The sequence below is a fragment of the Echiichthys vipera genome (assembly GCF_963691815.1).
Source record: "Echiichthys vipera genome assembly, chromosome: 7".
Taxonomy (NCBI): domain Eukaryota; kingdom Metazoa; phylum Chordata; class Actinopteri; order Perciformes; family Trachinidae; genus Echiichthys; species Echiichthys vipera.
Genome location: NC_139832.1, coordinates 15690716 through 15716057, shown reverse-complemented (window position 1 = coordinate 15716057; position 25342 = coordinate 15690716). Strand labels below are relative to the sequence as shown.

The following is a 25342-nucleotide window of genomic DNA, read 5'->3' as shown; positions in this document are numbered from 1 at the left end:
ATAATGTATACTTCCTCATAAACATTATAAATTCCTCCCTTCCAGCTTTGAAATAATATGTTTCAGGGATTATACGTTTTAACAACTATAATTTAAACAGAAGTAAGGCACCATTACCAGTATGAAATGAGATAAAGAACGCACAGAGAGAGAGAGAGAGAGAGATAGAGAGAGAAGAGTGAGAGAGAGAGAGAGGGAGAAGAGAGAGAGAGAGAGAGAGGGTGAGAGAGAGAGAGAGGGAGAAGAGAGAGAGAGAGAGAAACACTGTGATAAAGTATATATGCCCTCTTCACATACTTTATATTAACGCAGTGGTACTGAGAGCATACCTGACCGTGGTATCCTGTCTCCCTTGTCTATAGAACCCTCCCCATGGCTCAGTTTGATGTATGGTCTCCCACAGCTGTAGACAAGAAGGGTTAAACAGTTTAGAGATACAGTGCAAGAGAAATGTTTCAATTAACTCCATCGCATAAAACCTCTCGTTGGAATGCTGTGATATTCGCAGCTGGTAGAAGAACATCTTTATTTTATTTTTTTTATTTTTTTTATCAGTTAGATCAATCATCATCCCACATTGTCTTAGTTTAAATCATACAATTCACATGTCCGAAAGGGAGAGCGGCATAAGCAAAAGCTTATCTAGTCCCGCCCCCGTTACAGTACAGTACATACAGTACACAGTACATTATCTTCATCATACTATTTTCTTATGACATTGACATAACATGTTTCCACAGCAGGTAGTAATCAGAGCTGCAGTCTAGCGCTAGACAGTCAAACAGACTACGAGTGTGTCTGCACAAGTGCCCATATTAGTCCGTCATGAGTGAAAAACAGTCTTGTCTTGTTGCCTGGCATGTCACAAAGTCCCAAACTGAATGCTAGGGGACTACTTGCTGAAAGACTGTGACATTTGTATTATCCTCTGAATGTACATGTGCGTTTGTTTGTAGTAAGCAAAATGTGCAAGACTCTGCTCTCTGTAACTGCACCACAGAATTGGGAATAACGCCATTCACTACTCCTGTCTTTGATGTCTAACCAGTCGGCAGAAGTTGTCAAGGAAAAAAAAAACCTAATGGGATTCCTACTGTGATGTCCCCACATGAAACAGACGCTGCGCAGATGCTTCAAGAAAAATACTCATTAATGAGCTTAATGGATGCACATATTAAAACAATGCAATAAGAATGAACAACCAAACAAATATGAAACAGTTGCTGGCGCTGTTATAAATGACTCATTAGAAATTGGGCCTGGCCCCTCTGAGCTTTATGACAAATCAGTTTAAGCCACTAGCTTACTGTTAGCCACAATCTTAGAGACTGATTGAAATATTCACATTTACTGGCTGGTTTATAAATCAAATAGCAAATATTATCTTTTATGGAATGAGCTTTGAGCTGGCCTGTGCAGGGTAGTTAGCTGTGTGACACCATGGGGAGCCTCCTGAGCTGCTCTCAACAACTTTTCCATGTTTCTCCACTGAAGCCACTGTCAGGCTGTAGGTGGTTCCAATTAAAATACCTCTCCCTAAATGTTGTAAAACCTGCCTTCTCAGGGCAGGAAATGCCAGCCGTTAGAGCATGGTGTCACAGGGAGCACAAAGCCCTGTAGTGTGTCTATCTCCTTCTGATAAATTGTTTCTTGAACACTTTTGAGCTGTATCCACCCTGCCTAATGGTCCTGAGGACCCAACAAAGGGAGTTCTGTTGTGTTTGCATTGCCAGGTTGGACCACTGTGTGTAATGCCTAGCAGGTGTGGAATATAAAATAGTTTGATAGTTTGGCGGGCGAACAGTTAGTACATTATTATCATGGGGGTCTGGGCAGGCAGCAGCACTTGGCTTAAAAGGTTTACTTTTAATGAAAGTTGAAAAACTGGCAGACACTCTTTTTATTTTGCTAATGCAGCAGAATGGCCTCAGCTACTGACATTGAGCTTTCAGCGCTGAATGTAAATAAGAGGGCTGGCCATTTTCACTCGAGGAATCTGTCAGTCATGTATCAAGTGACTCTCTTTTTATCGCAAAAAGCTCCTTAAGTGTAGTTACAGTAGTTAGCACTGTAGTTATAGTAATGTAACTGCCCCAGTGAGATATACCTACAGTACGAAGACAAAATACACTTTCCTGTATGTTTTTGTTTCAACCCTGTCTCATAGAAATAGCGTTCATATTCTGATACTTATTTTGCCTCGTACCTTTGGGAAGTATGTGACTGCTGCTGCGAATATGTTCCTTCAGTCCCGTGGTATGTTAAGAGTTAGGCAACAAAAACACTTTGGTTATATGGTTAGGAAGAGAGCATGGTTTCGGTTAGATATTGGGAAAAACAAAAAAAATGCCATGTCTTGTGCTTCAAGTGTGAGTTCTTTATTCTTTAACCAAAACTTTTTATTCTTAAGTGAGTGCCGTGATTGCCTAAACACAACCATTAATTATGCTGCTGTTGCTACAAGTGGTGACCATATTTAACAAATCGAAAATGTTCAATCAATCAATGTTTTGCAGATCTATACTTATAGGAATGAAACTAACTATTGATGCAACTTACTATTATTTCCATCTCAATAAATCTAATTTTCTCAATTAATCATTTGTCATTGTTTTTTTCAAACTGCTTGTTTTGTGCGACCAACTGATTTACTTTCTTATTAAACTGTGAAAATTGGGCATTTTTGATTTGGAAAACGACTAAGATCAATCAATTATCCAAATTTTTGAGGTTGTCGGTCGAGTACTTCATTGATCTTTTCCGCTCTAGATACGTTCCTATTTAATCCTTTTGTGACTTTGCAGATGCTTTTATTAAGTAAAATAAATGTTTCCCCATTTTGAGCATATAGAATATAATTTCTTCCAAACGTATTTGCTGTTAATTAGTTGTAAATTGGTAACATACTGTATAAACATAGTTTGTAGAAGAAAGGGTCATTTTGTGTGTGTGTTTTTCATTACAAGACTAATCATGCAAAGGTTAAAATCAGTTTCTTGCCTTACACATAAGCTACACTTTTAACAAATTTAAATTCAGCCAAGTAAATTTTCAACAGTCAATTGGGAGTCTTTCTTCCAAAAGTAGAAAATGATTCCTTTTCTCATACAAAAACACTTTGGCATTCTCCAGAATAAACCTTAATCAAGTTAATTGTCCTGAAATAGGAAAATACTGTGTAAATTGCAAAAGTGTCTGTTTTTTGTAAGAACAGCCTCCTCCTTCCATGTTGCTTATCTTAGTAGTTTGGAGCCATGCATTTAGCTCCGACTGGCCTCTGCCCGCTCCCCTCTCCGTTGCAGTTTACTCCCAGATTTTATACTCAACCACTCACAGCAGGTTGACAGATTACCTTTGGTTCAGAGCCCAAGCGGACAGTGTCCAAGCCACGATAAACACAGCAGCCATTATTTCTGCTTCCAGTAATCTACCTACTCTCAAGCCAGATGACGTGAAGAAGATAACAGCACAGTGGCCGGGGCTGAGGGAAATGGAAGGTATTCAATCGCCCACTTTTTACCGTGTCTGCGTGATAAAAAAGATATTGTAGCTTTGAAGTTGGTGTTATTCCTCCTTAACAATGTACGTCACTGAAAGCTGACAGGATGGAAAATGGAGGGAGAAAAAAAAGAAGCCTAATGTCTTAATTAAGATTGTACAGATTTGATGATGGAGCAGAGAGAAAGGCAATTGAAGCCATGTGTTCATTTTCTACCCTGTTCTCTCTCTCCACAACCATTTCTGCCTCTCACCTTTTCTGATGGGACTCATTACATATCAGGAATGATTATTAGTGTTTTGTTTGATCTGTAAATAAATTCATACATTACTGTATCTTAACCAGCTCTCAAAGTGGATAATAAATTCAGGTTACAGTTCGTAAATTACTAAAAACACTTTCTACTCCCCAAAAACGTATGATTGGTGTGTTAAAGCCCACTTGAGAGATGATGTGTTGGCAGGTTGCCGATTGCCGAAGAGACCATCACAGGTTTAGCCCCCACAACAGCAAGTCATTTTGGTGGGCATGGGCCCTGTTTAAATGTGTTTTAGCTCAACACTGAAGCCTTACAAGCTCTCTTTTTTCATTTTAGACGTATGGATAAGAGCCAGATGCCTGAACCAAAATTTAAATGAAGTGTTACTCGGAAGAGAGCCCTCTCAGCTGCAGTAAACTAAACCCAGAGACTCTCTGTACTCTCCAATTGTGTCTGTATAACTCCTGCCAGAAGAAGCAGCTGTGGCAGTGTGTCTAAGTGTATGTATGTGTGTGTGTGTGTGTGTGTGTGTGTGTGTGTGTGTGTGTGTGTGTGTGTGTGTGTGTGTTTGTGTGTGTGTGTGTGTTAATTGTTAGGTTCTGGTGACTGGGGAGAGGCCCAGGTGTTTGTTTATACTCACACCACCATAAATGGCCATAGCTGGGGCCTGCTGCTGAGCCCGGCTGAGCTTTAAGACCAGACGGCGGGGCTTTGTGTACAGAAGCTGGTCAGTGTGCTTACATTTACAGTACTTGTTCAAGTATCAAACCGTCATTCTGCAAACAGGCTCAAACAAGTCACTGAAAGACGCAAAACAAAACAGTGTGCAAATTATTTGTTTTTTCACTCAGTGCAGTAAACAATATTATTTAGAACTGAAGGTTGGATAAACTGTAAACTAGACTTCTGCATCTGTTTATTATGTAAATTTCACTATATGGATAAACTTTAATAAAGAATCAAAAAAAGTTTGGTAAGAGGCCCAAAAACTTGAATGGAATAGAATGGAAAGAAGAGAGATGGGTGACTGTAGGGGTGACCCCGAGTAGTCGACTATTCAAAGATTCGCTCCGAGGAGCCTGATTTGACTGCCAATCTCATAGTCGAATTGTCGCAAAATGCGCAAAATGTGCAAGATGTGCAAGATGTGGTTATGAAACAATGGATTATTCCTTTCTTGCTCTTCCTTTCTTCTTGGTATAAACCATGATAAATAACCCTTTTGGATAAAATATAATCCTTTTAATAAATACTGTTGCTAAAAATGTGAGGGAATAACCCCCTCCCCTTCGTAGACTAAGTTGTACTATCCAGGATCGAGCACCGTCAGAGCACATCTTGACTGGACTTTAAATCTATCTGGGTGCCAGAAATATAACAGTCTGCTACTGTTTAATCATCAGCATCATTTAATTAAAAATTTTTCCATTTGTTGTTTTTCATTATAGACGTTCAATCCAACACAGTCTGACACAGTGCCGTGAAAGTGAAGCTACAGTTCTAAATATACCGTCAGCTATTGTCAAAGAAAGATACAAACAAAACACATTTATGTTATAACAACAAATACTTTTAATAAGATTCTCCTATCAGAAATCAGAAAACACATCTATCAGTAACCCTCTGCCTGACACGTGTGACCGCGCGGCGCTGGACTCACGTGCACCCGCCGCTGTCTGCTTCATGTCCATAGCTCACCACCCCAGATCAGAGGTTTTTCATGAGCAAAAACAAAAAAAAACACTGATTTGACGATTAGTCGACTATAGGCAATGCTTAATACCTACTATTGCCTCATTTCCACTGCATGGTTCGGCTTGACTCAATGATTGCAGACTCAGGCTCCTGCATATGTGACTGAGCTACCTTCTCCAAACTCATCACCTCGCTCTCTAAGGTCAAATATATTACATTTTCTCTGTCCAACGCACCTGCCTTAAGACCCATGGTGACCAAGCTTTTGAGTCCGTAGCACCTAAATAATGGAATACTCTGCCTGCACGCTAGGTCTGTGGTTTCCATGGATTCTTTTAAAAGGCAGATAAAGACATACCTGTTTAGACAGGCGTTTAGTTGACCTATATGCACCCGGTCTACACTTTGTGTAACTGTGTCATTTTAATTTTTTTTTCATTTTGTATTGTGGTCCTTCTATGATGTATTATGTTTTTATGCCTCCGTGCCGACCATAGTTGTGGCCGGAGGTACTATGTTTTTGGATTTCGTTGGACGAGGGGGTAAAATGTCCACCTGGACTCAAGGATGAACTGATTAGATTTAAGAGGTCCAAGGTCGAGGTCACTGTGACCTTGTAAAGCACATTATTTTGCCAATAGCAACGATTAATACATGGTGCAGTTACTGTGTATCAGGTTCCGTCCTGATAGATGCAGCAGCACAATGATTCACCCTTTTAAAGAAACATTTATAAACAAGACTTTCTACTGTATACGCCAAAAAACATGGGAATATTATTGCACCTGATATTTAAATGTAACACTACATGAGTATGTAGCAAATAATGGACTGAAGGTATCTCTATCTACCATGAGCTGTAGGCAGGCTGGCTGGCTGATTAGCATGTTTCCTCCAAACGAGCTTGGCTTAAACAACTGTCTGTATATTTTTATATGTAGTATATGGTTGTTATATCAGACTGTTTTTGTTTGTATGTGTTTTATAACTTTCTTTTCTCTTTTTTAGAACCCCCTTGAAAATGAGATACATTATGTCAAGGGGCTATCCTTTCAATACATTAAAAACAATTATCTTGGAAGACAGGAGCCACATGGGAACAGTTCAGTTTTACAGTGCAGCCGAGATCAATTACAGTAAATAGTTTCATGAAACAAACGAAATATACTCAACTATAGGTAGGCTAGGTTCTTTTATTGGATAAATAACCTAAGACTGACATAATTTTAAATAAGCTTAAAATTAGTATCATATATTAGTATAATTTGCAAAAATATATAAAAGACATTCTTAAAATGAATCAGAATCAATTAATCAAACCAGACGTCCAAAAGTTTGATTTTCCGTACACACAAAAAAATACTTTAGGAAAAAAAATAAAAACAGATATATCTAATTTTGCAAAAGAACGGTTCATATGGTATACAAGCTAAACCAACTATACTGAGTACCCAATGCCCTTTCTGGAAAATATCCACCCCAAATGAATTTCTAAATGAATATGAGGTGAGAAATAGGGCATGCAGTTTTAGAGTCATGCCTCATTTTACAGCAGGGAGTTCACGGACTGGTCCAGAAAGTATGTGAGTGAGTTGATTTAAATCTCAAGTTTTAGACATAACGATTGAAATGAAAGCTCAGCTCATGAGATGTATTAGGTCATAATGAGGTTGCACGGATTGCACTTTTTTATTTTGGAAATCATCATCATCTTCATCTATCAGAATAAAAGATGTCTTTATACTTAAATACAGAAAGAGAGACACAAGATCTATTGTTGTGCTGTATGTCTGCACACAATATTATTTGAATCAATGCAGGTTGTTTTCAGACATCAAACATGGCTTTCAGAAGTTCTTCTACATATTAATAATCAAGACCCAGCTTCACTTTAGAGATCTAACTAAGATCTGACATCTTTTGAAACATTTAAAAACAACACACACATATATATATATACAAATAACACTATGTACTAACTGTCCCCCTATTAGGCACACAACATGCCATCTGTGACGCCGCACCACAGAGATGCAGAAAAGCCTCTGTATTTGCAGACAAACGCTGATCTCCATCAAAAGACTTTCATGCCTGTGACACAAACTCAACAGGGGAGAAACTGAATAGAGTAGATGAAACACGAAGAGACTCTTTCTTGTAGAGACAGTTAATATTTTAGAGACATGGAGCATGTGCTGTCTCGTACTGCTTGTGAATCCACATCATAAAAACATTGTATGCACGATAATTCATGCGAACATGCACAGCTGAAGATTTTCAGGCTGAATCGCCATTTTCTACTCCTTTGAAATTCATAAAAAAATACATGAGCTGTTCTAAGGTAATCCAAACATAATGTCACAGTTATCACAAAGTAATGCTAAGGAATGCAATCTCTGCACTGATCTCAGTAAAATATCCTGAGACATTTCACTTAGCAATCATTACTACTCTAATAAATTCAAACCCTGTGTTTATTCTAGATTTAATTCATCAATGTGATTTACTAGTAAAACAAAATCAGCAGCAAAACAGCTGAGGAATTTGTTGCATTTTCAACAATATGGTACTGTCAAGTGTTGACATTTGTACAGATTCACTGCGTGTGTATTAGCCCTGTCTGAACACAAATGGAACAACCAGGTCAGATTATCTCTACAGCTTTTGAAAAACAGAGTGCATCCAGGCATAAACCCAACCACACAAATGCATGCTTTCATGCACACAAACATCATCATCACTCACACATATCCTGTAACATTCTCTACCCCCCCAAAACAGCTTCCAAAAATTTCCAAAAATAAAATAAAAACGATATCACATGCATACACATCTAGTTAAAAACTGTGATACTTCTGTGTAGTTTCGTGCTATCTTCAGCACTACTGTGCTGAGTGTGTCTTAGTTATTCAGGTTAATGCGTTTGCCTGTGGGGAATATTTCCATTTTGGCTCCCATTGCACACACATCCTCTTCCGAACTGTTGTGCCATTACTGTTCACTTCAGAGTGGTGTGTCATACAATGGTGGCCATTGCAGGAGTTCTCCTGAAAGCATTTGTACTACAGTTGTGTATAGTACAATGTTGCACAGTAGGACATAATTTATATTTTGAAATACGAAAGGTATGGCTTTGCTTTAAACATAGCAAACTTGTTTTCCCATATAACTCCTTCTGAGGAAGAAATACGGAAAGCAAAAAAAACAAAATAAAATGGGACAGCATTTACTAAATCTGCAACTGGAGCATAAGTAAAAAGGATAGGAGAGGTGTATGCTGATAGAGGAAAATGTGACTCAAGTCATCAGCTGTAGCTCAGGTACCTGCAGGTTAGTGCTTCATGGTAGGTTTTGATGCTGGCGCTGCGGTCCCTTCGGACGGGCCCAGGCTCGATGGTGGGCAGGCCTGTGGCGGAGGTGGTGGTAGTCCATGTGGAAGAGATCCTCCTCAGAAGACCAGGGTGGAGACTCCGCCTCAGACGCTGCAAACACACGCACACACGCACACACGCACGCACGCACGCACGCAGGCACGCACGCACGCACGCACACACACACACACACACACACACACACACACACACACACACACACACACACACACACACACACACACACACACACACACACACACACACACACACACACACAGTTAACGCTACAGGGAAACCCTTCACAATTTATAAATGACTAAAATCCTCTTTATCATTCAGTCTTTCATGATTTTAGGCATTTTCAGTTTTTACTTCATTGGATCAAAAGAGAATGAACACAGTCATCACTGAATATTGGCAGGCAACTTTGCATATGACGCCCGCATGGTGCGTTATTGGATGCAATATCAGTATTGCGTTGCACAGATACATTTCATCATAAGGATTCCGCCTCTCTGCTCCACATTCTCTCTATAACTTTTTGTCTTGTTCTCTCAGTCTCTTTCTTTATGCTTCTTCTCTTTGCTCTTTCTCTGGGATTCCCAATGGTCTGTGCCCTTGTGATGCCTCCATCTGTTTGGTGCCATGCTGCAGCTTGGCACAGCAACGCTAAACATGGCAGGCTTTCTCTCTCAGTCTTCTGCAGGGTGACCTAGTAAAGATCGCCTCAGAATCCTGAATGAGCCTATTCACAGGAAAGCGTCATATACTGAGTGCAAGCACACACACTCGTACACACCGTTGTTCTAGGTCACTTAAGTGACTGCCATTTACTTTTAATCGGAACCCTAATTTAAGCCCAATAAATACAGAAAACTGTTCAGATTTTAAGATGGGCTGAATTCAGTTGAAGGTGAACCAATTTGTGAATGCAAATGCATACTTAAATAGTTACTTTTACTGTTTTAAATCCATCTCTGTGTCATGGCAATGTGGGCAGTGTGCGCAGCTGATGTGAAACACGTTGTTTGCATCATCACGATCTGCCACAGGGATTTCCACAACAGAGGAAGCACAAGCACTGACACATTTGCACACGAAACGCATATATGCAGATCCAAAAAGCAGGCATCTCCCCGAAACATCCTGCGTGTGATGGTGTTATGAAAAGAAGAATGTATTACTAATGTGTCTTGCATAGTGTACACTACAATTGCATTAAACTATGCATCTAACTCTTATATTTAATAGTGGATTAATGGTGCTGCACCATATCCAATCTTTATTGAAAGTACTGCAGACACACACAAAAACAGAAAAATATACACACATCACCAGAAACCAGGCTATCCTCATAAAAAAGAAAAGAAACAAGAACTACAGCTGATCCCTGCTGCTGTCAGTGTTGATTTAAGTCAATTACTGAACTTCTCTATAGAACTTATCTCTAAGAGAGAAAAGTGAGACTGATGTCACTTGTAACAATTTATAATCAGATGTGTGTTTTGTCATTTGTGTTTTCTACAGAAAACTGTAGAGTACAGTTTGTACAATACATTGGCGCTTGAAAGGCATCATTATGCACCACGATGGACATCAAACTTTTAGCCAGGAGGCAGAAAAGCAAGTTCCACTCTCGCATTAACCAGCTTCATTCCTAGAGTTGGGCACGTCATCTCTGAGGAGCTTCACTGGCCACTCCACAGGCGCAGTTAATCTTAGCTACTTTTACAAAGTTGAGAGGAACAAAAAACAACACCTGTCAGCCAAGCGATTGGTTTGATGGCATAGCAGCCATCGTCCACATGCCAGCCTTCAAAACAGCCAAGACAGGTGTCTTCCTCAGATTAATAACTGGATCAATAATTGTATGTGTGTGTGTGTGTGTGTGTGTGTGTGTGTGTGTGTGTGTGTGAGTGTGTGTGTGTGTGTGGGGGGGGGGGGGGGGTCAAGTTTTGATGACACATGCCCGTCCTCCTTTGTAACCTTTTGAGAGATGCGTTCACCTTCATGTTGCCTCTCCTCTTCTATTAAATCTCTCTCACACGCACACGCGCGCACACACACACACACACACACACACACACACACACACACACACACACACACACACACACACACACACACACACACACACACACACACACACACACACACACACACACACACACACACACACACACACACACACACACACACACACACACACACACACTGTCTGGCTCTGCACATCTGTCATATTGACACAGCTGTGGCTATGAAAGGGAGAACAGGGCTCGGAGCAGTAGACGCACTCTATTTTTCTTCACCCAACTCTATGAAAATACACTCATTCATTTGATGCTAAAAGCTCTGAGAGCAGGAAGCACTCATTAGCTGAAACATGGGCTAAAAGATTAACATGTGTGTGGAGCACTGTGTACTGTATAAATAATTTGGCCTTAATAAAGTGAACTGCTTTTTTCATCTAAGGATTATTTCAGCCGTTAAAAAAAGAGGAAAAAAAAGACATCCTAGTGCTGCATATCTTACCACTAAAGTATAAATCATGACACTTTGTCTTCATTTTCATTCTTACCTTATGGATGGAAGTCTTCTCTCCTTTCTCAGGTCCATCCTCTGAGTCGGACAAGGTGTAGGCGTCACCGAGGTTTAGCAGGGGAGCAGGGCGTGGCCGGTGCAGCGGCTGGAAGGTGAGCTGGGTGGTTAGCAGGTTGCTGACGGCCCGCAGTGAGGTGCAGGTGTTGGGGGGAAGAGAGGGGTCAGCCAGCAGGTCTGTGATTAGTCCATGGGCTTCTCCCATCACTGCTATGTCCACCATTACAGTGGTGCCTGATGACTATGGGTTGAAAGGGAGAAATTCAAATTAAATGAAACTAATATACATTTATTAATTTAATTATGGTCTCAGTCCACACACTTTTGCCCAATAACAGCATGTCTCAACCCAAGTATGAAGTAGAGCTAATCAAAATGTGCAGATGAGTCATATTCTCCAATTTATCCGTTCTCTCTTTAAACTTATTTCATGTTGTAAAAATAGGATCATTAATCATGTTATAACATCAAACATTTCATGTTACAGTAAAACAATATAATTTATCATGTTATAACAAGATAGATAGTAAATTATTACAATTTGAAACGTTTCTGTTATAACGTGACACGTTTTATGCTGTAATAATATGAAAATATCTTGTTCAAATGGGAAAAACATCTTTATAATCGTTTCATGTTATAATGTGATACTGGCAGTGGCAGCAATATGCAGCTGTAACTGTGGCTAATGTGAGTTGATGCTTACTAATGGCTGGATCTGATAGTGACAGTGATAGTGTGTAAAGCTTCTTAGTGGCAGGTGAGCAGGTGCATGCAGCTCCCGTCTGATGACGTAATTTGGTGACATTGGCATCACGTGTGTTGTTTATCCTTCATAACTCAAAGTCAAACTAAGCTCAAGTAAAACAGTAGTTGTGTTTATGTTATCTTTTTGCATTAAGACAGTGATCATTCTCTCAGCGATGGCAACATTTAAGTGTACTTACTTCAAATACTATTGTAAGTAGGCAATCAAGATTTACTAATACATATTTTTATATAAACAATGGGTCATATTGCCATTATACCCCGTTGGATCAGACATCAAACAGAGTGTACCCTGCCAGCTCCCTAGAAATAAGTCTCTGTAATGTCCGATTGAGCCCATTAGTGAGAATTCACAGTGAGCGACTGGGCGTGTTGGTCACTTTTCTATCATGCTGGCTGCGCAAATCCTGAAGAAAACAAACATCTGAGAGTCATGAAGAACAGTAATTTACTCAAAGATGACGGAGAAAATGTCTTAATGGAGAGATGCCGAGATTTGTGAACTTCTGTCATTAAGGGACAAGGCCGAAAACGTCAAGCAGATGGCAAGAGACTAAATTATGAACTGGTTACATGGCCGCGGTGTAATCGGCTTTGTGTCCTGCCTCATGCACACTCTACCCTGGCGCCACTCCTCATCTAAACCAAACGGAGTACTTACAGCAGGGGAATCACACTCATTTTAGGTAATCCCAGTTTGATCTGAAGTGGCCTGGGCCAGTAAAATGATAAACAACTGATAAATAACAACACTTCCCATTCCTTTGTTTTAGTAGGAACAATAAGGCTACATTCGGAAACGTCCACAAATTAATAAACAATCTTTACAAAACAGATGATGAACGGTCTGAGATATCTTCAGAAAATTAAGTGCAATTGTAACAATAATGTATCAATGTTGTTTTCATTAAAAAGCTGAGACATAAAGAGTTAAAAACGGAAACGGAAATCACAGTAAAACATTTATCAGCGAATGACACGAGAAATGTGTATTTCAAAATGTTCTTGTCCGCTGTGCGCAACGGGTTTATTGACCTGTTTAACTATGCATAGTTTCTAGCGTCAAATTCATAAGTGCTTAGTATTATGAAAAATCCACTGGGTCAGTAAACATGACACGCATGCACAGCAAGGGAAACTGTCAGGGCCCTTTATATTCTAAAAAATAATATTATGGTTACAGGTGCAACAGAGCACACTTCTGGCCAAACACAAACAGAGCCATTAGTGATGCTGACTGTGGTTAGATGTACGCACAAAACAACCACAGGGGGAGAAACACTGCTTTTTATCTTGGTATAAAAAGGGAAATTCCAGTGTAAAATCATCCCAGGGTCTCTTTAGGCAAATTCGGTCATTAATTAAGCCATCGAGACATTTTTTTTCATGTATGAACTATTAACGTAGATTTTCTGGAGAGTTGCTAACAGTCTGCCGCTGCTAACACGTATAAGCAGGTTGAACGCACTAAAACAAATTTCTTTAACCACTAATACTGCTCCAAACAACACCAAACCTCTGCAGTAGCATGATAAGAGTCCTTACACATGAACCGAAGCACCAACAACATAGTATGTGAACACAGAGTGTATTAAAAGAGTGTTTCGAAAGACTTAGCTACTTGCCCCAGTACCAGCTGCTCCATTCAAGTCAATTACCAAGAGGAAGGAGCCCATTGATGATTAATTCCAGCAAAAGACAAAAACGTTGTGGTTTGTGGCAGACAAGGTTATCTCAATCCCAATCGGTTTCTCAATGTCCATATTCAAAACAATAAGCCCCTGGTTAATCAGAGCATGGTCATTTTTTCCTTTGCAGCCGGGAAAAATACAAACACAAACCATTCTGTCTCCCTTCACTTTAAGTTGCAGGCCTGTGCCTGCACTCACTGTGCGTCTTCTAGCAACAACACATCACATACGTTACTACATTATTGGTGCTTCAGTTTATGTGTCAGGACTCTTATCATGCTACTGCAGAGGTTTGGTGTTATTTGGAGCAGTATTAGTGGTTAAAAAAGATGCTTTAATACGTTCAAACTGCTGCCCCCAGCTTAGCCATGTTAGCCACTACGTTAATAGTTCATACACGAAAAAAAATTGTCTTGATGGCTTATTTGATGACTAAATTTGCTTTAAAAGATCCTAGGATGATTTTACACCCGAATTTCAGTTTTAGTTACTATTTAATTCGTGATTGTCCAATAATGCATCAGATAAATAATAATCAAATAATAATTAAATATTATAGTATATACTAATATATGATAGCACACACAGCCATAACCAATTCATGTTTCAAAAGTCCACTTAGCTCAGGGGAAAACCAGCATGGCACAAAATAAAACAAAATGCACCTAAACACAACACCTAAACACAACAATATGAAAGTAAAAAAACAATAGACAATTGACTTTGGACCTATATCATAGGAGACATACTCAAGCACAGTGTCAAACTAAGATCCTGCCAAGCTTTGTAGACTTTATTATAATTACGGTAGCAGACCAAGCTATGCACATGCAGGTCCACACACTTGTGCACTTCGACTCACACGTCTAAGGCATTATTCTGTACATATATGGCTCCTTTTAGCTCAGAAAAGCAGGGAGTGGTACTTCACAGATGTGGGAGCCTTTTAAACATATAAACAGTAACATGAAGTCGGAACATGTTCAGCAAAGCTGTGCAATACTTAATACATAATGAATTGACTCATTAGCAGTGCCTCAGCTAGAACCTGACCTTTGACTTCCTCACCCCTGACCCCTCAGACAACCGACAGCCAACAGCCAACAGCCATCGTCTGTATCTGAGCGTCTGTCCCACTGCTTTGAAGGCACCAACGTCGTGTGAGCCGGCCTTGTTTTTGAGGGCTAAAAGTTCACAACCCACTCTTAATGGCTATGCCTAGAGCAGTTGAACAACCACAGCTAAACACAGGTCAGTGTTGGCTGCCAACAAATGTATCTAATAAGCTCACAAGTTCCCTTTTGCCCCAAAGAATGTTATCTGATTTTTCTCCCCCAATGTCCCATTCACTTTGACACCAGCTGCCAGACACCCATTATTATTCTGTTTACGCTGGCTAAGTGGCAAGAAGTTGACCTGAACAACACGTGTGAACACCTTTCAATCGTTTCCACTTGTGGTAACAAGTGAAGGTTTCATATTTTATTTTCCTAGTCACATCAGATAAGTCACTGTATTTATGCAATTTTCTTACTGGTCTGCATAAGGACAAAAGCTGTGTGTTCAGTAGGTGTGAGGGCATTCCTCTACATGTGCTGATCCAAATTTAATAATGATTCACATTTATTGATAAATGTGACACATGGTCAGCACTGGGACCAAACTAATCTCTTTTAAAGATGAGGAAACATCCTGTGGGACGGCTGATGGCACGTTTCTGGACGAAGGACTATTTTTCTTCTTTCATTCCTCCTCTCCTCTACTTCTCTTTCCTATACTCTGCTTTAATGCATGCTGTGAGGACTAGATGTAAACACCTGTCTCTGGGCTCTTTTACAGGCTGATTTAGGAGTTTGCTAAAGAGGGGGTTTAAGAAGAATATAGCTTCTGGAGAACATCTGTCTGGTCTCAGCATCTCAAAACACATGTGTGCACACACAATAACTCATGTGCATGTCCTACAAACTTAACTCCCAGATCCCACAGCACAGCCAACACAAAGGGCAAATGAAAACATATATTGCATAGGCAGACACATAAATAAAAGTGACACTGGCAACAAATACAATGGGTGCCATGTGCCCCCAGATAAGCACCCTTTGCAAGGAGGATGAGCATTGCATCACTAAAATAAAAGAATAAAAGGGGAGAGAATGACGAATGTGTCAGGTCTGATTTTGCACTGTGGAGCCACTTAATGCCCAAAACCTGACATAAAAAATAAAGTGTGGTGAACCACTCCAGGTGCTTGGGTTGCATTTAAGATTTAGGGCACTTGCTTCCACTGAAATTGTACTATTCTTATTGACCTGAAAAACATGCCAATATCTGCTCTGCTACCTTTGTAGCAGAGCAGATATGTAACAAGCAACATCTTGCTGTAAATTTATCTACCATTAAAAATCCTCTCTCTAAACCTCTCTACAGAATGTTTGTGAGACGAGGAGAAAGAGCTTTAAGCTATTAAACAAAGCTGACTGCAGGGAAATATAAAGAGGTCCCCACCATCCTTGGCCCAAGCTTTTATGTATCCCTTAAAAGTTTTGTCTTGGCTGGAAGATTCGATCCGATGTTCCTAATCTTCTAACAATCTGCAACCTAAAACTTAAGAATCATCAATGGACATCCTGCAACAGATCGAATTGTTAGTAAGTTACGTAATATCAAAGGCTTATATAAGCATTTCCTGTCAAGTTTGGTGATCAGTTTCATTCGTCAGCCACAGCCACCTCTGTAGCAGCCTTCACTTGCTGAGAGGAGTGATCTCATATGAGCCTCACACCGTGAGCCTGTCTGGGAAAAAAGTACTGCGAGTTTAATAGAAAAAAGCTTTTGGACAGATGTTATGATGGAGATTTTCAAAGTTCTTAATATTTCTCTGAAAGCACGATGGTGGATGTTCGTTCCTTTGAAGCATCTGCAGTGTTCATAAATGCCATTAAACACTGTCATTTAAATCAATGTATATTAAACTTCCAATGAAGCTGTTTACTGTATGTGTTCAATGACTTATTCCTATGAATGGTTCATTAACCATACAGTCTGTTGCTGCTCTACACCACATTCATAGTAAAAAATTCACATCTGGGAACTGTCTGCAACCGTCTTCCACTGCTGCTCATAATCCTCTTTGTAGAGATTCTTTCTGAGAAAATATACCCTTCAGAGTTTGTCAGGGGTTGCATCTCGGTGAGTTATGTGGAGGAGCTATGGGAGTATAACTTCTTTAAATTAGAGAGCAAAATTTAAAAAAGTTTGCCTCTTTGATAATCAAATCAACTTCTTCCTTTGTTTGAAAACAATTCATCATTTCCAAGTGAGATGGATCCATCTTTCTTTGTAAAGGAAACATGTAAACAGTCAGTGGCCATTAAAACAGCTGGTAGCAGCAGGCCTGATGTTGGTAAAATGACAAATTGACCACCCCATCTCAGATTAATGTATAAGCATGCTGGATGAGCTGCTCGCCAGAGATTCACACTGGCTTTTGGTCTTTGATTTTGGATTACAGTGACATTGTATTTCAATTTTGCCTTTTGAACAAAGTAAAAGTAAAAACCTAGTAATGACCTACATTCTGCCATGTCAAAGTAACACAAAGAAGGCGTTAAAGCTGTAGTTTGACATTTTGGGAAAATACTTATTTGCTTTCTTGCTGGGAGATAATGTTATGGGGATTAACCTGATTTGCATGTGTCTTGTAAAGCTACCACCAACAGCCGGTTAGCTTATCACAAAGACTTGAAACATTGGGTAACAGGTAGCCTGGCTATGTTGAAAGGCACCAAGAACTGCCTACCAGCATTTCTAAAGCTCATTTACATATTATGTCTTATTCAGTTACTCTGTATCTTACAACCAAGCCTCCATCAAAGCGATTTCCCTGGTTGTTTTCTGAGTGGCCACTAGGCAGGTTTCACAATTGAGCAATTTCTCATCGACCCCCATGTTAAATAGGCCGCTTTTATAGCATAATTAAACCTATTTAAGGCCTAGAATATAAAAAAAACATTCTAGTCTGTATGTTTAGGTCATATCTCCATGACAACACTGAGGGGGTGAATGTTTTTGTAACAAGCTAGTTTTTATTTTATTTGAGGTAAATGTTTTAGGGGCGCGGCCTCTTGAGTGACAGCTAGCCGCTGGCCCTCACTTCGCCTCAGAGGTATACGTCAGCCAGATGTATGTATGTCCCTCCCCGCAATGTCACATCAATGCCCTTTTTTGGTAAAAGGAAATGAGGCAGAGTCAAACCTCGACGGAGAGTTTACGTCCATTTTTTTTTATAGTCTATGCTTTAAAGGCTGGCGGCAGCAAGCTGTAGAAGAAATGGCTCTAGATACATTTTTATCTTACAGACATGAGTGTGATACTGATACATGTTTAACTCTGAGCAAAAAAACAAAATCAGGGTAATTCCAAAATAATGTTAAACTATTGCTTTTAATAAATTAAGCAGTCATACATCACTATATGTTAGACTGCTGGTGCTCTTAAGGAAGGAACATTGAATGAAGATTACACTTTCTTAGCAGTTAAATACATTGCTCAAGGGCACCTTAAAAGTTGGTTCATGTATTAAATGTTTAATACTTAGGAGCCTATTTTTGTGCCATTGCTGATTAACTGTGGTGACCTTTCGCTATCCAAGAAGTAATATTTTCTGAGCATGTGGGGTCTTTTCCCGCTCACAGCCTTTTGGTATTTTGTTGCTTACCAAATTGTTGCATTTAATTGGCAGGAGGTACATTGATTTGAAAAGGCAGGAAGGTTCCTGTTTCAACACACCTACTGATCCTTCTAATCCAGCTCTAGTGCCAGCACAGTTACAACTTCACCATAAATCTGTGAGAAATTTGGTTATAAGCCCTCAGCCTTTGTTGACATGCTACATTTGATAAAACTGACTACAAGCATAAGTAAAGAGGTTTATGACTCCTCAACAAGCTAATAAATATATACCAAGCATTAACATTATGTTATGACATTTTACTATGAATAACAACAGTGTACATGATGGCCTTAAAGTGACACAGTTTGGAACAGTATGTTAATAGTCATGCCATAGATTAACACCTGCGCAGCAGTTCACGTAAACCTAACCAAGGGCCAGTCAAAAAAGAAAACAGCAATTATTCCTGAAGAGTGAAGAGCTGTTTGTCCACACAGCTTCTCTGTAGTCAAGACCCTACTCTGCTTGATGTGTTCCTTTTTTCTTTTTTTTTTAAATTTAAAAGCTTATCTAAAATGTGTTTTCGATGAATTACTAACTCAAACTAAGCCCATTAATGATATGGTAAAAACAATACCTATCATAACTATTGGAAAATTCTGGCGTGCATGCATATATCTACAATACCTACACTTGATTCTATAAACTTCAGATGTGTGCATGCACAAAGTCTGAGTGATTGAAATATGATTACTGGTGTTCCTGCTGTGTCCATGTTCTTGCCAATACCTCTGCAGAAGACAGATGCAGTACATTTGGTGCAACAAACAAAATGCTGATCCTTCTGATGATGATTATTAATGGTTTACACTGACAGAAAGGTCACATTTTTGCAATTTCTGAGACGGTCAACTTCATGCACTTTTAACCCCTCAGTTCCCTCATCTAAACATATGTTGCTCTTAGCCTCTAGTATGCTACCAGTGACATGTGGGATTCTTAAAATTGTGTGATGAATATAATGTATCCCACAGGAGAGCTAGAGACTGGACAAATGCCCTCAGGGGCCTATTTCCGAATGAAAGGTATTTGATTCTCTTAGTAAACACATTTCAGTAATGTAAGCAATCTGGTTCTTCATTAAGCACACAGATGCACACATTGTGGGGCTTATTTTGTTATTAACCCTTTATACAAAACCTCACATTCTGAGAAATGCAATTACAATACAATTGGCTGAGCAAGAAGCTGGGTAACATATGATGTATATATATATATATATTTATATATATATATAAATATAAATACTTAAATGCGTCCATTATTTTTTCTAAGCTTGATTTCATTTACAGACCTCTCTGCATGTTTCAAAAATCATTACCATGCAGTTTCTATTTCAGTAGCAGTGTAGTTAGTGTAATGGCCCTGATTTCATCTGTCAAGATGGATTAGCTGAAGAGGAGCCTGGGAGATGGTGATGTTCTCTACTTAAAATAACAGAGCAGCCATACAGTGTGAATTACGGCAGAACGTAACACAAAACTCTGCCGAGACACTCCTCACTCTCTGCCTCAGCCAAAACTAGGCCCGGCAGCCCTGCACTTCCCACTTCCCAACCGAACCCACACCCCCACCACGACCCAACTGCCCTCACAACCTCTCTGTCAGCTCAGACAAAAGCTGCGCCGAGCCAGGTCCTCGGCTGCAGCCAGGATACAGTTACACACTATTACATATTTTCCTAAAAGGGGGTGTGTTGGGGGATCTGTGTGTGTGTGTGTGTGTGTGTGTGTGTGGGGGGGGGGGTAAAAAAAACAACAACAAAAAAAGCATAAGTGTCTCATTAAAGATTACTGGGAAAGGTCAAGCCAATTGACCCCTAACATGCAGCTGTCTCATCTCAAAGGAGAGGCTTGTTTTTCCTTGCACATATTTCAGGGTGTTTGATTCCAACAAAAGAACCAAATAATATTTTAAAAAAAAAAAGACACACAGACAGACCTTTAAAGGCAGAAGCAAGAAATGCTGCAATTAAGGACAGGGTAAACAAAAAAGATGCATGAAGTAAAACAGATGGATTATGCTGGGCGATGAGTGAGTGCGAATTTACAAGTGGTTAAACATATATCCATCATCAGCACTGCAGCGGGCACAGTCACAAGTTTTTAAAAATCTGAATAGGCATGCTATAAATAAAACCAAGTTAAAATGTCATTCTATTCGTCACTTTCTCTTTGAGAAATGGCACCAGCTCAGAGGTGTTTTACTGCTGCATGTCATAAAAAGTAGGAGCTTGAAAACTGCTAATGCCTCTGTATCATTTGTGGCAGATCCAATTATTTCTCAGGGCGCAGGTAGTTTAATTATTTTTTAGTCCTTCCCAGCTAAAAGGTAGTGTTGCCACAGGACCCAATTTGATGACAAAATACTCCACTAGACTGTCATCGTGGGACAAGCCAGAAAAATGGGCAGTGACCTTTTTCGACTCCCAACCCTGCAGTTTAAGAAATGCTGATATCAAGTGTTTGACGTGCTCCCAGTGATTTTGAGAAATTGTCAGCATGACTGCAATGTCATGGCTTGTCTGCCTCACAGACCACTCTTCAAGCCTTTCTATAATTTAGAATAACAGTCACAAGATCTGGGCCTACAAACACTCTGTTCTCCGATAATCTCCCCGGGTAATGTTCCAAAACCAATGTATTTTCAAGTCGAATACAAATATTTAAATAGCTCTTTCCATACATAACTTCACTGTCTATTCCTAAGTTAAAACATCCACCACAAGCTTTGGACATGGGGGGGGGGGGGGGGAGAAAAAAAAAATGCGGTTTGGAAAATGAGCCTGCTAATATGTGCATGTTGGCAATTACAACACAGTGGAGATCAATCAAATGCTCTGGTCACCGGCTAAAGAGCTAAGTGTGTGATTTACACACTCTACAAGGTGCCATAGCATAGTGAGGCGCTACCAGCCTCTCTGACCAACAACCTGGTCCAAGAGAGCAGAGCCAAGGGAAAATAGCCACGGGATGGAGAAGGATGCCAACATAAGCCTCGGCTTCTTACACGTCTTGTCAGTCGCTGGACCATTACAGAATTCCACTGACGAACGTAGAAAACCAATCCAAAAAAAAAAAAAACAGACCGAAATGACCACTGAGTCTAAATGGCAGCTTAGGGAATGCATCAATCAAAAAATATGTGCTTGCCTACTAACCTAACATAACAAATTGATATGAACCTTGGACAATATTTCAAAAGGGTAACATGCTATTTGAAAATGTCTCAGCTCGAAAGAGGATAATACTGTAAGGTCGATTTTGGGAACAGATACTCCACTGTATGTATCTGAGGAATATACCCAGGGTGTAATTTGATTTCAAGCCCAATCCTGCACTACACAGTTATGATCGCTATGAAAATCCCTTACTTCCCCCGCCAACCACAACTTTTTCCGCATTTATTGCTACCCAAGCATACAGTGTCAGCGTAGACACGTTGTCTATTTATTAAAAGGATATCCTTCTCACCATGTAGTATAGAACACATCCTTTATATTTTTATATATATATATATATATATATATATATATATATATATATATATATATATATATATATATATATATATATATAAATATATATATATATATGGCCAAGGGTGTTGTTTGTGCTACATGTGCCCTGTGGCTCTGTCAACTCAATGCACCAATTCCCAAACACACACACACATCCTCCCCCCAAAGATGGGAAAAGTATTTTCAAAGATGTGTGTGTCTGCACTCTACAAGCTTTGCCCCTTATGTCCCAGTACCTCTAGTTTCAATTATCTGACCTTTAATGGCTTGTACAGCACCTTACAGCGAAATCACAGACGTCCGTCCTTTAGACTAACAGAGCACAACAAGGACTGGTGGGAAGTGACACCTCTGGACATTCTGTCTAAACAGGGCTAAAATGAGTGGGTGAACGAGCCTGTTAGTGGAAGGATTTCTGCAATTTGCGTCATTTATAAGGTGTGTGTGGGCAAGTGACAGGGAGCTAGTTCCTGTGTGTGTGTTTTTTCCTGTCAGCTGTTTATCATTATTGTTATTACTAGTGTGTCTTTTTTTGTGTGGACAGTGCTAACCTGTGATCCTCGGGAGCCTCTCTTGTGGTCCCAATCCGAGCGGGGAAGCATCTGTGAGAAAACAAAGACATAGACATCTTCAAACCACAGTCCTGCACTCGTGTCCTCACAAAGGCAACACCATAATGGAGATATACTGCGCTGCTGTAGGGGAAAAGAGGAGGAGCAGCAGTTTTGATGAAAAAGTCAGGGGAATGTGTGAGTGTGTGTGTGTGTGTGTGTGTGTGTGTGTGTGTGTGGGGGGGGGGGGGGGGGGGGGGTTGAAACGCTCATAAATGCAAAAATGGGTTTTGTCTATTTTTTTTCACTTTCCATTAAGCTCAGACGTCTAATGCAATTTCACAGTCAGGTTTGGTTTACTTTAGCTCCTATTCACTGCCTAAGGGCCTAGTGAAGGCTGAGGATTTTTACGCTGTCCAATTACCAGCCACTGTGTCCTCCCACAGGCCTCGTAAACCAGTTTTCCACTTTTTTGGGAGTCACCGAATGCATCGTTGCAGCTCTGTCACTGATTTTTTGCTGCAGGAGAGCCAAGTCAACATTAACCCCCCCCCTTGAGAAACCCAGCGTGTGGCTGTGACAAATTGCTGCTGCACACACTGAGGCAAGGGGCTCAGTATGAGAGCCAAATTGATAATACAGGTGTAATTTACTATGTCAGAGGAGGTCATTGAGTTGTGTCATGCTGTGAGTGAAAACATTAGGAAAACATTGAGTTTAGTCTGCACTGCTGCGAGCCTGTCTGGACAGAAGTGTTGTTTTGTGTTTTACAGCAATGCTGCTTAGTTCTAAAGAAATATATTTCCTGATTATAAGGTAGCTTAGTTTGTACATTTTTGACTTTAAAAAAGTACAGGCATATTGTGACTGTATATTGAATCGATCATAGAAAAAACTTGATTGAGAATGTGTTTTCAGTGCCTTTAAAGCCCTGTACTATAAATCAAGTTGGGAGTTACGGCAATTTAAATCCTACATTTTTAACTTTGGTAATGGCTCCACAAAAACCTGACAACAAGCAAACAAGGTCACCATCATAACAATCGCACACAGCGTGATGCACACATATTCATAAAGCCTTTCCGAAGTATGACATTTAGGAGAAAAAGCAATATGAGGGGTTTGCCTTTTCTCTACAAACATCTTCTTCAATCATCCTACATTTTCTAGCCCAAGGACCTAAGCTACGAAGAGCCTGAATTCTCTTATCATCAGCGTGATACAATCTGTGAATCACTTAAAAGCTCCGTCAAGCATGCGCGTACCTTCTCATGCATGAAAATAACCATTGTACAGTAGATGGAAAAGGGAGTAAATAAGCAATCAGTATTGTAAAAGGCTCATGTATGAGATGTAAATTACTGTGAATGATAGTATTAGCCAGCGAGCTGTTTGTCTTATTCTTTACTGCTCTGATGACGGGTATAGAGGCTGGCAGCAGCACCCTCATGGTCGCAGTGGAGTCCTGCTCCATTAGAAGGTCCTAGTATCAGTGAGGCTCTCCAGGCGCATACACATAAACAGCCTTTTCAGTCTTACAGTCTTATGTAACCCAACCTTTCATCTCCATGGTCTGAGAGACAGACCCAGACTACACACAAGTCTACATAAGCCCTTTGATGTGCCAAAACAAAAAACCCACACAAAATCAAAGCTGAGCAGAAAATTTGAACAGCACATATAGCCTCTTGCATGATGTGACTTTACAGGCCACAGTGGAGTTCATTTCCTCTGAGACTGGCTCAACAAATACATGTGGATGGTGTGCTACTCACTTACTAAACCAAACAGTGGATGCAGTCTGGTGCCACTGTGTTTGAATGTTGTTGTTTTTTACCCGTGCTGGAAAAATCCGTAAACAAAGTTTTGGTGTTGGTGCTTTCAAGCTTCAAACCACCGGTGTTAGAATAAACTAGAAATTACTGTAGCAAAAACATCATCTATATTTCAAAGAGCAAAAGCTACAACATCAGTCAAGACAGTCGAAGAAACCCAGCCGAACAAAACCATAACGCCACAGAGGCTAAACTATGCACAAATCACTGAAAAAAAAAAAGACAATACGAAGAGTTGATATGTGCTCTGTTGAAGTCGGTTAATACTTTACAAACCATAATAATAACAAAAAGGAGAATGGCGGAGTAGATTATACTTAAAACATATGACAGTTCACTGCCAATATTATGTCTGAAGAGGTAAAACCACACATGAATGATTTCTTAGATATCTCCAGGTTTTTCATGGACGCCCTCCAGGCAGCAAAACACAGCCGAAGCAGTAAAATTTCCAAATGGATTTGTTTTTGTCCTAAAGCTCCAGTGCACTTACTGGGAAAAATAACAACTTTGTAGAAGTTATGCCCTTTGTTTCACCCTCTGCTAGATTCATTATGCCGCCCCATAACTCTGAAGAAGTCAGGTCTAGCAGTGGTTTGGTTTTCTGTCACTTGCTGGTGATTCTGAGTCTTCAGGAGAAAAAAATACTTTGTTTCTTTGAGTGTCTTTCAATCATGGCATAATAGCTACCAGAGTAACATGACACACTCAATAAGATTTAGGGCATTGGCGCTATTGTGAACACATTCTGGAGATTTGCTGTACTTTCATGATCGAGAGTGATACTCTATATAGAAATAAACAAACAAGAAATGATACA

The 25342-nt window shown here is 39.9% G+C and overlaps 1 protein-coding gene across 1 annotated transcript in view; it reads right to left on the bottom strand.

Annotated features, from left to right (window-relative positions):
- The window catches only part of LOC310949445 (cGMP-inhibited 3',5'-cyclic phosphodiesterase 3A-like), a gene marked incomplete at its 5' end in the record, with an annotated part of 68523 nt that overhangs the window by 10065 nt on the left and 33116 nt on the right, over nt 1-25342 (bottom strand). Inside the window, 4 exons of the mRNA XM_083916920.1 lie at nt 330-403; nt 8778-8935; nt 11406-11666; nt 22688-22738. Of these exons, the coding sequence (XP_083773046.1) occupies nt 330-403; nt 8778-8935; nt 11406-11666; nt 22688-22738 (544 nt within the window). The remainder of the gene's footprint in view (nt 1-329; nt 404-8777; nt 8936-11405; nt 11667-22687; nt 22739-25342) is intronic.